The sequence below is a fragment of the Engystomops pustulosus genome, chromosome 6, assembly GCF_040894005.1.
Source record: "Engystomops pustulosus chromosome 6, aEngPut4.maternal, whole genome shotgun sequence".
Lineage (NCBI taxonomy): Eukaryota > Metazoa > Chordata > Amphibia > Anura > Leptodactylidae > Engystomops > Engystomops pustulosus.
In genome coordinates, this window is record NC_092416.1 from 177865371 (window position 1) to 177878957 (window position 13587).

The 13587-nt window shown below is 48.8% G+C and overlaps 1 protein-coding gene across 1 annotated transcript in view; it reads left to right on the forward strand.

Moving 5' to 3' along the window:
- Positions 1–13587, forward strand: part of ABCA5 (ATP binding cassette subfamily A member 5) — a 77337-nt gene that overhangs the window by 40973 nt on the left and 22777 nt on the right. Inside the window, exons 16-21 of the mRNA XM_072112568.1 lie at positions 3331–3469; positions 9530–9620; positions 9704–9843; positions 10381–10500; positions 11380–11578; positions 12266–12435. Coding sequence (XP_071968669.1) covers positions 3331–3469; positions 9530–9620; positions 9704–9843; positions 10381–10500; positions 11380–11578; positions 12266–12435 — 859 coding nt within the window. The remainder of the gene's footprint in view (positions 1–3330; positions 3470–9529; positions 9621–9703; positions 9844–10380; positions 10501–11379; positions 11579–12265; positions 12436–13587) is intronic.

A 13587-nucleotide genomic window follows, 5' to 3' on the forward strand; every position in this document is an offset into this window, starting at 1 on the left:
AACTCAGGATCAGTACAGGATAAGTAATGTCATGTATGTACACTGACTGCACCAGCAGCAGAATAGTGAGTGCAGCTCTGGGGTATAATACAGGATGTAACTCAGGATCAGTACAGGATAAGTAATGTCATGTATGTACACAGTGACTGCACCAGCAGCAGAATAGTGAGTGCGGCTCTGGAGTATAATACAGGATGTAACTCAGGATCAGTACAGGATAAGTTATGTCATGTATGTACACTGACTGCACCAGCAGCAGAATAGTGAGTGCAGCTCTGGGGTATAATACAGGATGTAACTCAGGATCAGTACAGGATAAGTAATGTCATGTATGTACACAGTGACTGCACCAGCAGCAGAATAGTGAGTGCAGCTCTGGGGTATAATACAGGATGTAACTCAGGATCAGTACAGGATAAGTAATGTCATGTATGTACACAGTGACTGCACCAGCAGCAGAATAGTGAGTGCAGCTCTGGGGTATAATACAGGATGTAACTCAGGATCAGTACAGGATAAGTAATGTCATGTATGTACACAGTGACTGCACCAGCAGCAGAATAGTGAGTGCAGCTCTGGAGTATAATACTGGATGTAACTCATTATCAGTACAGGATAAGTAATGTCATGTATGCACACAGTGACTGCGACAGCAGCAGAATAGTGAGTGCAGCTCTGGAGTATAATACAGGATGTAACGCAGGATCAGTACAGGATAAGTAATGTCATGTATGTACACAGTGACTGCACCAGCAGCAGAATAGTGAGTGCAGCTCTGGGGTATAATACAGGATGTAACTCAGGATAAGTACAGGATAAGTAATGTCATGTATGTACACAGTGACTGCACCAGCAGCAGAATAGTGAGTGCAGCTCTGGAGTATAATACAGGATGTAACTCAGGATAAGTACAGGATAAGTAATGTCATGTATGTACACAGTGACTGCACCAGCAGCAGAATAGTGAGTGCAGCTCTATTGTATAATACAGGATGTAACTCAGGATCAGTACAGGATAAGTAATGTCATGTATGTACACAGTGACTGCACCAGCAGCAGAATAGTGAGTGCAGCTCTGGAGTATAATACAGGATGTAACGCAGGATCAGTACAGGATAAGTAATGTCATGTAAGTACACAGTGACTGTACCAGCAGCAGAATAGTGAGTGCAGCTCTGGAGTATAATACAGGATGTAACTCAGGATCAGTACAGGATAAGTAATGTCATTTTTGTACACAGTGACTGCACCAGCAGCAGACTAGTGAGTGCAGCTCTGGGGTATAATACAGGATGTAACTCAGGATCAGTACAGGATAAGTAATGTCATGTATGTACACAGTGACTGCACCAGCAGCAGAATAGTGAGTGCAGCTCTATGGTATAATACAGGATGTAACTCAGGATCAGTACAGGATAAGTAATGTCATGTATGTACACAGTGACTGCACCAGCAGCAGAATAGTGAGTGCAGCTCTGGAGTATAATACAGGATGTAACTCAGGATCAGTACAGGATAAGTAATGTCATGTATATACACAGTGACTGCACCAGGAGCAGAATAGTGAGTGCAGCTCTGGAGTATAATACAGGATGTAACTCAGGATCAGTACAGGATAAGTAATGTCATTTTTGTACACAGTGACTGCACCAGCAGCAGACTAGTGAGTGCAGCTCTGGGGTATAATACAGGATGTAACTCAGGATCAGTACAGGATAAGTAATGTCATGTATGTACACAGTGACTGCACCAGCAGCAGAATAGTGAGTGCAGCTCTGGAGTATAATACAGGATGTAACGCAGGATCAGTACAGGATAAGTAATGTCATGTATGTACACAGTGACTGTACCAGCAGCAGAATAGTGAGTGCAGCTCTGGAGTATAATACAGGATGTAACTCAGGATCAGTACAGGATAAGTAATGTCATGTATATACACAGTGACTGCACCAGGAGCAGAATAGTGAGTGCAGCTCTGGAGTATAATACAGGATGTAACTCAGGATCAGTACAGGATAAGTAATGTCATTTTTGTACACAGTGACTGCACCAGCAGCAGACTAGTGAGTGCAGCTCTGGGGTATAATACAGGATGTAACTCAGGATCAGTACAGGATAAGTAATGTCATGTATGTACACAGTGACTGCACCAGCAGCAGAATAGTGAGTGCAGCTCTGGAGTATAATACAGGATGTAACGCAGGATCAGTACAGGATAAGTAATGTCATGTATGTACACAGTGACTGTACCAGCAGCAGAATAGTGAGTGCAGCTCTGGAGTATAATACAGGATGTAGCTCAGGATCAGTACAGGATAAGTAATGTCATGTATGTACACAGTGACTGTACCAGCAGCAGAATAGTGAGTGCAGCTCTGGAGTATAATACAGGATGTTACTCAGGATCAGTACAGGATAAGTAATGTTATGTATGTACACAGTGACTACACCAGCAGCAGCATAGTAAGTGCAGCTCAGGAATATAATACAGGATGTAACTCAGGATCAGTACAGGATAAGTAATGTCATGTATGTACACAGTGACTGCACCAGCAGCAGAATAGTGAGTGCACCTCTGGGGTATAATACAGGATGTAACTCAGGATCAGTACAGGATAAGTAATGTCATGTATGTACACAGTGACTGCACCAGCAGCAGAATAGTGAGTACAGCTCTGGGGTATAATACAGGATGTAACTCAGGATCAGTACAGGATAAGTAATGTCATGTATGTACACAGTGACTGCACCAGCAGCAGAATAGTGAGTGCAGCTCTGGAGTATAATACAGGATGTAACTCAGGATCAGTACAGGATAAGTAATGTCATGTATGTACACAGTGACTGCACCAGCAGCAGAATAGTGAGTGTAGCTCTGGAGTATAATACAGGATGTAACTCAGGATCAGTACAGGATAAGTAATGTCATGTATGTACACAGTGACTGCACCAGCAGCAGAATAGTGAGTACAGCTCTGGGGTATAATACAGGATGTAACTCAGGATGAGTACAGGATAAGTAATGTCATGTATGTACACAGTGACTGCACCAGCAGCAGAATAGTGAGTGCAGCTCTGGAGTATAATACAGGATGTAACTCAGGATCAGTACAGGATAAGTAATGTCATGTATGTACACAGTGACTGCACCAGCAGCAGAATAGTGAGTGCAGCTCTGGGGTATAATGCAGGGTGTAAGTAGAAGATGTGATTGTATACATCTCCTCTCCTCTATGAGCACTTCCTGTTGTGTTGTGGACATGTGAGTGATGTGTGAGGCTGGAGCAGATGTTCCATGACAATCCTCTTCCATTGTCCCGTTTCCTGCAGGTTCTCCTCCTGGATGAGCCCACGGCCGGCATGGACTCGTGCTCGCGTTATACCGTCTGGAATGTTTTGAAGAAGAGGAAAACAAACAGCGTCATTGTGTTCAGCACGCACTGTATGGAGGAGGCCGACATCCTGGCAGGTAGTGTACATACATAGCAGGAGACGTGAGATACGCCCCCTGCTGGGCACACTCCAGACCTGCCAGTACATACCCAGCATAGATACACCCCCTGCTGGGCACACTCCAGACCTGCCAGTACATACCCAGCATAGATACGCCCCCTGCTGGGCACACTCCAGACCTGCCAGTACATACCCAGCATAGATACGCCCCCTGCTGAGCACACGCCAGACCTGCCAGTACATACCCAGCATAGATACGCCCCCTGCTGAGCACACTCCAGACCTGCCAGTACATACCCAGCATAGATACGCCCCCTGCTGGGCACACTCCAGACCTGCCAGTACATACCCAGCATAGATACACCCCCTGCTGGGCACACGCCAGACCTGCCAGTACATACCCAGCATAGATACACCCCCTGCTGGGCACACTCCAGACCTGCCAGTACATACACAGCATAGATACGCCCCCTGCTGGGCACACTCCAGACCTGCCAGTACATACCCAGCATAGATACGCCCCCTGCTGGGCACACTCCAGACCTGCCAGTACATACCCAGCATATATACGCCCCCTGCTGGGCACACTCCAGACCTGCCAGTACATACACAGCATAGATACGCCCCCTGCTGGGCACACTCCAGACCTGCCAGTACATACCCAGCATAGATACGCCCCCTGCTGGGCACACTCCAGACCTGCCAGTACATACCCAGCATAGATACGCCCCCTGCTGGGCACACTCCAGACCTGCCAGTACATACCCAGCATAGATACACCCCCTGCTGGGCACACTCCAGACCTGCCAGTACATACCCAGCATAGATACGCCCCCTGCTGGGCACACGCCAGACCTGCCAGTACATACCCAGCATAGATAAGCCCCCTGCTGGGCACACGCCAGACCTGCCAGTACATACCCAGCATAGATACACCCCCTGCTGGGCACACGCCAGACCTGCCAGTACATACCCAGCATATATACGCCCCCTGCTGGGCACACTCCAGACCTGCCAGTACATACCCAGCATAGATACGCCCCCTGCTGGGCACACTCCAGACCTGCCAGTACATACCCAGCATAGATACGCCCCCTGCTGGGCACACGCCAGACCTGCCAGTACATACCCAGCATAGATACGCCCCCTGCTGGGCACACTCCAGACCTGCCAGTACATACCCAGCATAGATACGCCCCCTGCTGGGCACACTCCAGACCTGCCAGTACATACCCAGCATAGATACACCCCCTGCTGGGCACACTCCAGACCTGCCAGTACATACCCAGCATAGATACACCCCCTGCTGGGCACACTCCAGACCTGCCAGTACATACCCAGCATAGATACGCCCCTGCTGGGCACACTCCAGACCTGCCAGTACATACCCAGCATAGATACACCCCCTGCTGGGCACACTCCAGACCTGCCAGTACATACCCAGCATATATACGCCCCCTGCTGGGCACACTCCAGACCTGCCAGTACATACCCAGCATAGATACGCCCCCTGCTGGGCACACTCTAGACCTGCCAGTACAAACCCAGCATAGATACGCCCCCTGCTGGGCACACTCCAGACCTGCCAGTACATACCCAGCATAGATACGCCCCCTGCTGGGCACACTCCAGACCTGCCAGTACATACCCAGCATAGATACGCCCCCTGCTGGGCACACGCCAGACCTGCCAGTACATACCCAGCATAGATACACCCCCTGCTGGGCACACTCCAGACCTGCCAGTACATACCCAGCATAGATACACCCCCTGCTGGGCACACGCCAGACCTGCCAGTACATACCCAGCATAGATACGCCCCCTGCTGGGCACACGCCAGACCTGCCAGTACATACCCAGCATAGATACGCCCCCTGCTGGGCACACGCCAGACCTGCCAGTACATACCCAGCATAGATACACCCCCTGCTGGGCACACTCCAGACCTGCCAGTACATACCCAGCATAGATACACCCCCTGCTGGGCACACTCCAGACCTGCCAGTACATACCCAGCATAGATACGCCCCCTGCTGGGCACACTCCAGACCTGCCAGTAACTATCCAGCATATATACGCCCCCTGCTGGGCACACGCCAGACCTGCAGCCTCCGCACTACATGCTGTTGGCTCCAATTACCAGGATCAGACGGTGTCCTCATTACCCCTCGGCACTATCTCCAATTACAGCCGCTCGTTAGGATCACTTACCGTTCTGCGCTGCAGATATTATTCTATTACCCCTCCTACCAGATCTGACCTGTGACACTGGGTCACTGACCTCTCACCTCTCCCATCACTTCTATGTACTTTCTATTTGCCATATCGGTTCTGGATCAGGCTCTGATAGAACGCTGTGTTGTGCAATTCCTCTGTTACTATTGTCTTTGTCAGGGTGTGTGTCGCTACAATGTATCAGGGCAGGAACACTCCCTCTACTATTAACACTTTGTTGACACTTTGTTCATAGATTTCCCAGAAGAATAAAAGAGGGAAAAACCACATTGCAAAATTGTCATTGGCAATGGGCTAACCTCAGTTTAAAGTGTCATTCACTGAGCTCATTGTATGGTGGCATGAATAAAGACGCCGCTCTATTAAAGGAGTTGTCCCAAGTTAGATTTCTACCTAGAAGGATAACCATCCGATTACTCAGGCTGCGGTCACACCAATGCAAGGGCTGAGGAGAGGAGATTTTTGCCTAATTGCATTGTGTTAACATTTACATTTACAATTATGTTTACAGTTAACACCGTGTTAACGCATTAGAACACAATAAACATTGCATTAACATTGCCTTTTTCTAAACAGAAATTTTAAAGAGGACCTGACAGGACAATTTAGGACCCTGAACCACAGGTCCATAAGGAGCCTGAAGTCTGTACGTGGAGAAATATAAAACAAATCCTGTTTTATACTCTCCTAGGTGTGAGTCCGATGAGGCACATTGGACTTACATCGGAAGATCCTGCGTCGGCTTTATGGCTACAAAATCATACAGAGCGATTTAGAATAAAACAATACAAATCTACACTAGTGCATGGGCAACCAACCCTGCAGCAAGCTATTGTTCTGTGTTATCAGCCACACATGTTTGGATGACATATATTTACACATGTTGTACATTATGAGTTACACATCATATAATTCTTCAGCCTCCACCACCTAATCCATCGCTATCAGCGCAATTACCTGAAGATAATGGCCCCCCCTCCTCTCAGTAATTATCTTGTTAATTATACACCGGCACTCGCTTATCATCACTTTACTCCCAGGAGGATCTCTATCATTAACCCACAGCCACTAATTCATTGTCACACAGTAACAGCCCTATGATGGCTGCAGCTCAGGTATGAGGCTGGGTGATACATGGAGGGAAAACTGGACGTATCTAACCTTGTATCTAGCCTGTATCTAACCTTGTATCTAACCTTGTATCTAGGCTGTATCTAGGCTGTATCTATCCTTGTATCTAGCCTGTATCTATCCTTGTATCTAGTCTGTATCTAACCTTGTATCTAGCCTGTATCTAGCCTGTATCTAACCTTGTATCTAAGCTTGGAGGATGCAGGTTGTGTCTGGTGTCCTGCCACACATTTGCCCACAGATGTTGGTAAATCCTGCAGACTTGTAGGTTGCTAGTCCTATGTATCACATATTGATATACCATGGCTCCCACATCATCACACCAGCAGGGGGCAGTGTCCTCCTATCACTACTAGGGGTGACTGTCCTATACCATGGCTCCCACATCATCACACCAGCAGGGGGCAGTGTCCTCCTATCACTACTAGGGGTGACTGTCCTATACCATGGCTCCCACATCATCACACCAGCAGGGGGCAGTGTCCTCCTATCACTGCTAGGGGTGACTGTCCTATACCATGGCTCCCACATCATCACACCAGCAGGGGGCAGTGTCCTCCTATCACTGCTAGGGGTGACTGTCCTATACTATGGCCCCCCCACATCATCACACCAGCAGGGGGCAGTGTGTCCTCCTATCACTACTAGGGGTGATTGTCCTATACCATGGCTCCCACATCATCACACCAGCAGGGGGCAGTGTCCTCCTATAACTGCTAGGGGTGACTGTCCTATACTATGGCCCCCCACATCATCACACCAGCAGGGGGCAGTGTGCCCTCCTATCACTACTAGGGGTGACTGTCCTATACCATGGCTCCCACATCATCACACCAGCAGGGGCAGTGTCCTCCTATAACTGCTAGGGGTGACTGTCCTATACTATGGCCCCCCACATCATCACACCAGCAGGGGGCAGTGTCCTCCTATCACTTCTAGGGGTGCCTGACCTATACTATGGCCCCCACATCATCACACCAGCAGGGGGCAGTGTGTCCTCCTATCACTACTAGGGGTGACTGTCCTATACCATGGCTCCCACATCATCACACCAGCAGGGGGCAGTGTGTCCTCCTATCACTTCCAGGGGTGACTGTCCTATACCATGGCTCCCCACATCATCACACCAGCAGGGGGCAGTGTGTCCTCCTATCACTTCTAGGGATGACAGTCCTATACCATGGCCCCCATATCATAACACCAGCAGGGGGCAGTGTGTCCTCCTATCACTTCTAGGGGTAATTGTCCTATACCATAGCCCCAACATCATCACACCAGCAGGGGGCAGCGTGTCCTCCTATCACTTCTAGGGGTGACTGTCCTATACCATGGCCCCCACATCATCACACCAGCAGGGTGCAGTGTGTCCTCCTATCACTTCCAGGGGTATATATCCTATACCATAGCCCCCACATCATCACACCAGCAGGGGGCAGTATGTCCTCCTATCACTGCTAGGGGTGACTGTCCTATACCATGGCCCCCACATCATCACACCAGCAGGGGGCAGTGTGTCCTCCTATCACTTCTAGGGGTGCCTGTCCTATACCATGGCCCCCACATCATCACACCAGCAGGGGGCAGTGTGTCCTCCTATCACTTCTAGGGGTGCCTGTCCTATACCATGGCCCCCACATCATCACACCAGCAGGGGCAGTGTGTCCTCCTATCACTACTAGGGGTGACTGTCCTATACCATAGCCCCCACATCATCACACCAGCAGGGGGCAGTGTGTCCTCCTATCACTTCTAGGGGTGCCTGTCCTATACCATAGCCTCCACATCATCACACCAGCAGGGGCAGTGTGTCCTCCTATCACTTCTAGGGGTGCCTGTCCTATACCATGGCCCCCACATCATCACACCAGCAGGCGGCAGTGTGTCCTCCTATCACTTCTAGGGGTGACAGTCCTATACCATGGCCCCCACATCATCACACCAGCAGGCGGCAGTGTGTCCTCCTATCACTTCTAGGGGTGACAGTCCTATACCATGGCCCCCACATCATCACACCAGCAGGGGGCAGTGTGTCCTCCTATCACGACTAGGGGTGACTGTCCTATACCATGGCTCCCACATCATCACACCAGCAGGGGGCAGTGTGCCCTCCTATCACTACTAGGGGTGACTGTCCTATACCATGGCTCCCACATCATCACACCAGCAGGGGGCAGTGTGTCCTATCACTGCTAGGGGTGACTGTCCTACACCATGGCACCCCATATCATCACACCAGCAGGGGGCAGTGTGTCCTCCTATCACTTCTAGGGGTGACTCTCCTATACCATGGCCCCCACATCATCACACCAGCAGGGGGCAGTGTTTCCTCCTATCACTGCTAGGGGTGACTGTCCTATACCATGGCCCCCACGTCATCACACCAGCAGGGGGCAGTGTGTCCTCCTATCACTACTGGAGGTGACTGTCCTATACCATGGCCCCCACATCATCACACCAGCAGGGGGCAGTGTGTCCTCCTATCACTACTGGAGGTGACTGTCCTATACCATGGCTCCCCACATCATCACACCAGCAGGGGCAGTGTCCTCCTATCACTACTAGGGGTGACTGTCCTATACCATGGCCCCCACGTCATCACACCAGCAGGGGGCAGTGTGTCCTCCCACCAGCAGGGGGCAGTGTGTCCTCTTACCTGCAGGGGGCAGTTGTGAGAAGCTTGTGTAACCATTACGTCTCCTCTCTCTCTCAGATAGAAAGGCTGTGATATCCCAGGGAATCCTGAAATGTGTGGGATCCTCCCTTTTCCTGAAGAGCAAGTGGGGTGTAGGCTACCGCCTCAGGTATCTTATCGTCCGCATTGCATGGAGTCTTTTTTTCGGATTTTCTTGTCTGATTAACCCTTAGTGACCCTGTGTCTCCTCAGCATGGACATAAAAGCATCGAGTAATGTAGAAGCCATCTCCTCGCTGATCTCCCAGCACATCCCCAGGGCCTCCCCGATGCTACAGACGGAGAATTCCCTCATCTACTCCTTACCACTGAAAGACGTGGACATATTCCCAGGTACAGAGGAACGTATTAGATTCACTATGTGGCCTTCATTCCAGCGCAGCAGCTCTGTATGTGGCCTTCATTCCAGCGCAGCAGCTCTGTATGTGGCCTTCATTCCAGCGCAGCAGCTCTGTATGTGGCCTTCATTCCAGCGCAGCAGCTCTGTATGTGGCCTTCATTCCAGCGCAGCAGCTCTCTATGTGGCCTTCATTCCAGCGCAGCAGCTCTGTATGTGGCCTTCATTCCAGCGCAGCAGCTCTGTATGTGGCCTTCATTCCAGCGCAGCAGCTCTGTATGTGGCCTTCATTCCAGCGCAGCAGCTCTCTATGTGGCCTTCATTCCAGCGCAGCAGCTCTCTATGTGGCCTTCATTCCAGCGCAGCAGCTCTCTATGTGGCCTTCATTCCTGTGCAGCAGCTCTCTATGTGGCCTTCATTCCAGCGCAGCAGCTCTCTATGTGGCCTTCATTCCAGCGCAGCAGCTCTGGGTTCCAATATAGTCACTGGCATTTTTAGCATTTTAACTAAATATGAATTTTTTTGCGTTCCAGGATTATTTTCAGCGCTGGACAATGATTGCAGTTTGGGGGTTACGACGTACGGGGTTTCCATCACCACACTGGAAGACGTCTTCTTCAAGCTGGAATCAGAAACGGATGTGGATCAGACGGGTAAAAAACGAGCACTGGATGAGGGGATAAGTGGCCTCGCCTTTTACCGATAAATAACCTTCTCCAAAGTCATGTAAAAATGAGAATATTTTTTCCTGAAATGAGTCAACTTTTGAGGCTGCACTTCAGATGCCCCTATGTTCAGTTCTATAGCACCTAAAAATAAATTGCTGGTGTCCTATTAAAGATAACAATCTCATCTTTCAGGTTGTGTCAGGCTTGTGTCTTTAACTGTTTGTATCTCTGGTTCTGTAGATCACAGAATGACAAGCCTGGTGTGATCTGAAAGATGATATTTCTATCTTTAATATGACACCAGCAGCATGCGTCTAGGTCCTGCAGAGCCAAATATAGGGGAACCAGAATAGACACCCCTTTCCCCCACAGGCTCTAAATTTTGCTCTGGATGTGAAAGTTGAGATTCTTATCTTTAATATGACACCAGTATGCAACATGTTTATAGGTGCTATAGGAGCAAAAAGAATTGCTGAAGTTACTCTCCGCCAGCAGCCTCTTAACTTGACTCATCTCAGATAAATTATGACTCTTCTCTGCTCCTATTCACATGACTTTGGAAGTAAACTGATGAGATTTCTCATAAAAAGGACATTTCATCATCTGCCTGAGGAGGCTGGGAGTTTAATGGGATAAAATCTAGTGACAGGTTCCCTTTAAGGAATGTAGGATTGGGCTTGTGGACTGCAGGGTTACACAGTTTGTACAAATTCGTGAGTTGCTTAATTTTAGATTTTTAAAATACAGAATTTTCTTTTTCAATATGGACAGAGAGAACTTCCATCCGTCATCTGTGGGGCTTCACCTGCATGTTCATGACTCGTCTCATGACTGACTCGTCTCTGCATCTATGACTCTTCACAGATCACAACATTTTCACACAAAGAATTGAAGATGATGGGAAGTGGAAATCCACAGAGGAGATTGATCAGGGATTACTGACCATGCCCGCGTCTCACCCCTGCGCCGCCAGCGGCCGGGCATTATGGAGGCAGCAGGTCGCCACCATAGCAAAGTTACATTTCCGTAACCTGCGCCGAGAAACCAAGTCTGTCCGATACGTGTGAGTACATGTCATAGGTTAATACTGTGGGATGATCCATGTGTGATCGGGCTCAGGGGGTGTTACCAGAGCCCCTCCATGCTGCAGATTCACAAGCTGTTACACTGTGCAAGATACACTTCCACCTCCCACTGTGTATGGAAACGTCCTCTGTTGCAGTGAGATGTTATCAGGCATAGGGGGATACAGTGCAACAGCCTGTAAAGCTACAGCACAGAGGGATTCTGGTAATGCCTCCTCTGCCTGCTGTAATTTCAAAGCATCAGAGGGAGTTTCAGCCCACAGTGGGAGGGGGGAAATGCTACTCGCACATTGTACACACCTATGAATCTGCAGCACAGAGGGGTTCTGGTAATGCCTCCTCTGCAAGATGTAATCTCAAAGAAGCAGAGGAAGTTTCAGCCCACAGTGGGAGGGGGGAAGTGCTACTCGCACATTGTAAACGCCTATGAATCTGCAGCACGGAGGGGCTCTGGTAACACCCCCAGGACACAACATGTGCAGCAACCCTATGGTAGGAGATGTCTTCTTCCAGCTCCAACCACTGCACACAGCTGATCCGTGTCACAACCCCATCGATCAGTTACTGGTGACCTACCTTATGGATATATCTCATGGGTGGGCCATGAGGTAAATAGCCTGGAACGCCCCTTTAATTCCCCAGTGTACCGTCTGCTTCTCTTTCAGGTCGCTCTTTCTGTTTCTGTTCTTAGCGGTCCAGGCTGCCATAAATATAATCCACTGGTACTACCACAAATCCCCGGACGATGTCAGACTCTCCCCGGATCTGTATTTCCTGCGTCCAGGGCAGAAGCCGCAGAAATATCTCACAAGTCTTTTGGTGCAGAGCACTACAGGTAATGTGTGTACAGGATGTTACCCCACTAAACTCTCAGGACGGGTATGAAATCTGCTTTCTAGAATCCCCTCCAAAAAATCTCCTCCAAAGTCATGTGACAATGAGCATAGAAGAGTCATATTTTGCCCAGTTTAGAGGCTGCAGGGTTTCACGTCAGGTGCCCCTATGTTTGTTTCCATAGCACCTCAAAAGAGTTACTGGTGTCATATTAAAGATAAGAATCTCATCTTTTAGATTGCATCAGGCTTGTGTCTTTATAGGGAACCTGTCATCAGAATTTTACCTAATAAATCACTAGCAGTATGTTGTCAAGCAGCTGAACATCTTGCAGATCATGTCTATTTCAAGGCCAGGTGTGGTGCCATCATCCAGGAAATTAACTTTGAAGTGAGATGTGAATTGGTCGTATAAAGTCAAGGAGGCGGAGGTTTTAACACTGAAGTCAAGCTCTCTCTTCCTCAGAAAACCCCCTTCTCTGTAATTGATGGCCCTGCATCCAGAGACATCACATCACTACAGATCTCCTGAAGTCCAATGCAATGTCGATCACGGAGGAGGAGATCAGAGCTTGACTTCAGTGTTAAACTCTCCGCCTCCTTGACTTTATACAGCCAATTTACATCTCACTTCAAAGTTAATTTTCTGGATGATTTCACCACATTGAGTCATGAAAGAAACAAAAACTACAAGGTGTTACATTGCTTAACAATATACTGTTAGTGGTTTACAAGCCAATTGCTGATGACAGGTTCCCTTTTATTGCCTTTATCTCTGCTTTTGTAAATCACAGAACCACAGGTGATCTGACATTTGAGATTCTTATCTTTAATATGACACCAGCAGCATGTTTCTAGGTGCTATAGAACTGAAGATAGGGGTGTCTGGAAACCTGACTGACACAACTGGCCAATCACAGCCATACCTAGTTGCTAGGGGCATAAAGGTGCCTGATTGGCTGCTCTGCGGAGCTGCCAGAGGATGGCGAACATAAAGTTCGGGTCAGCTCATCTCTAGCACCTAAAAACATGCATTTGGCGTCATATTAAAGAATCTGGTTCTGTGATCTACACAATCTGAGATACAAACAGATAAGGTTGGAAATGTGAGCTGCAGATAAAGATACAATTCCTGCCTCCCTTTTAATTATCCG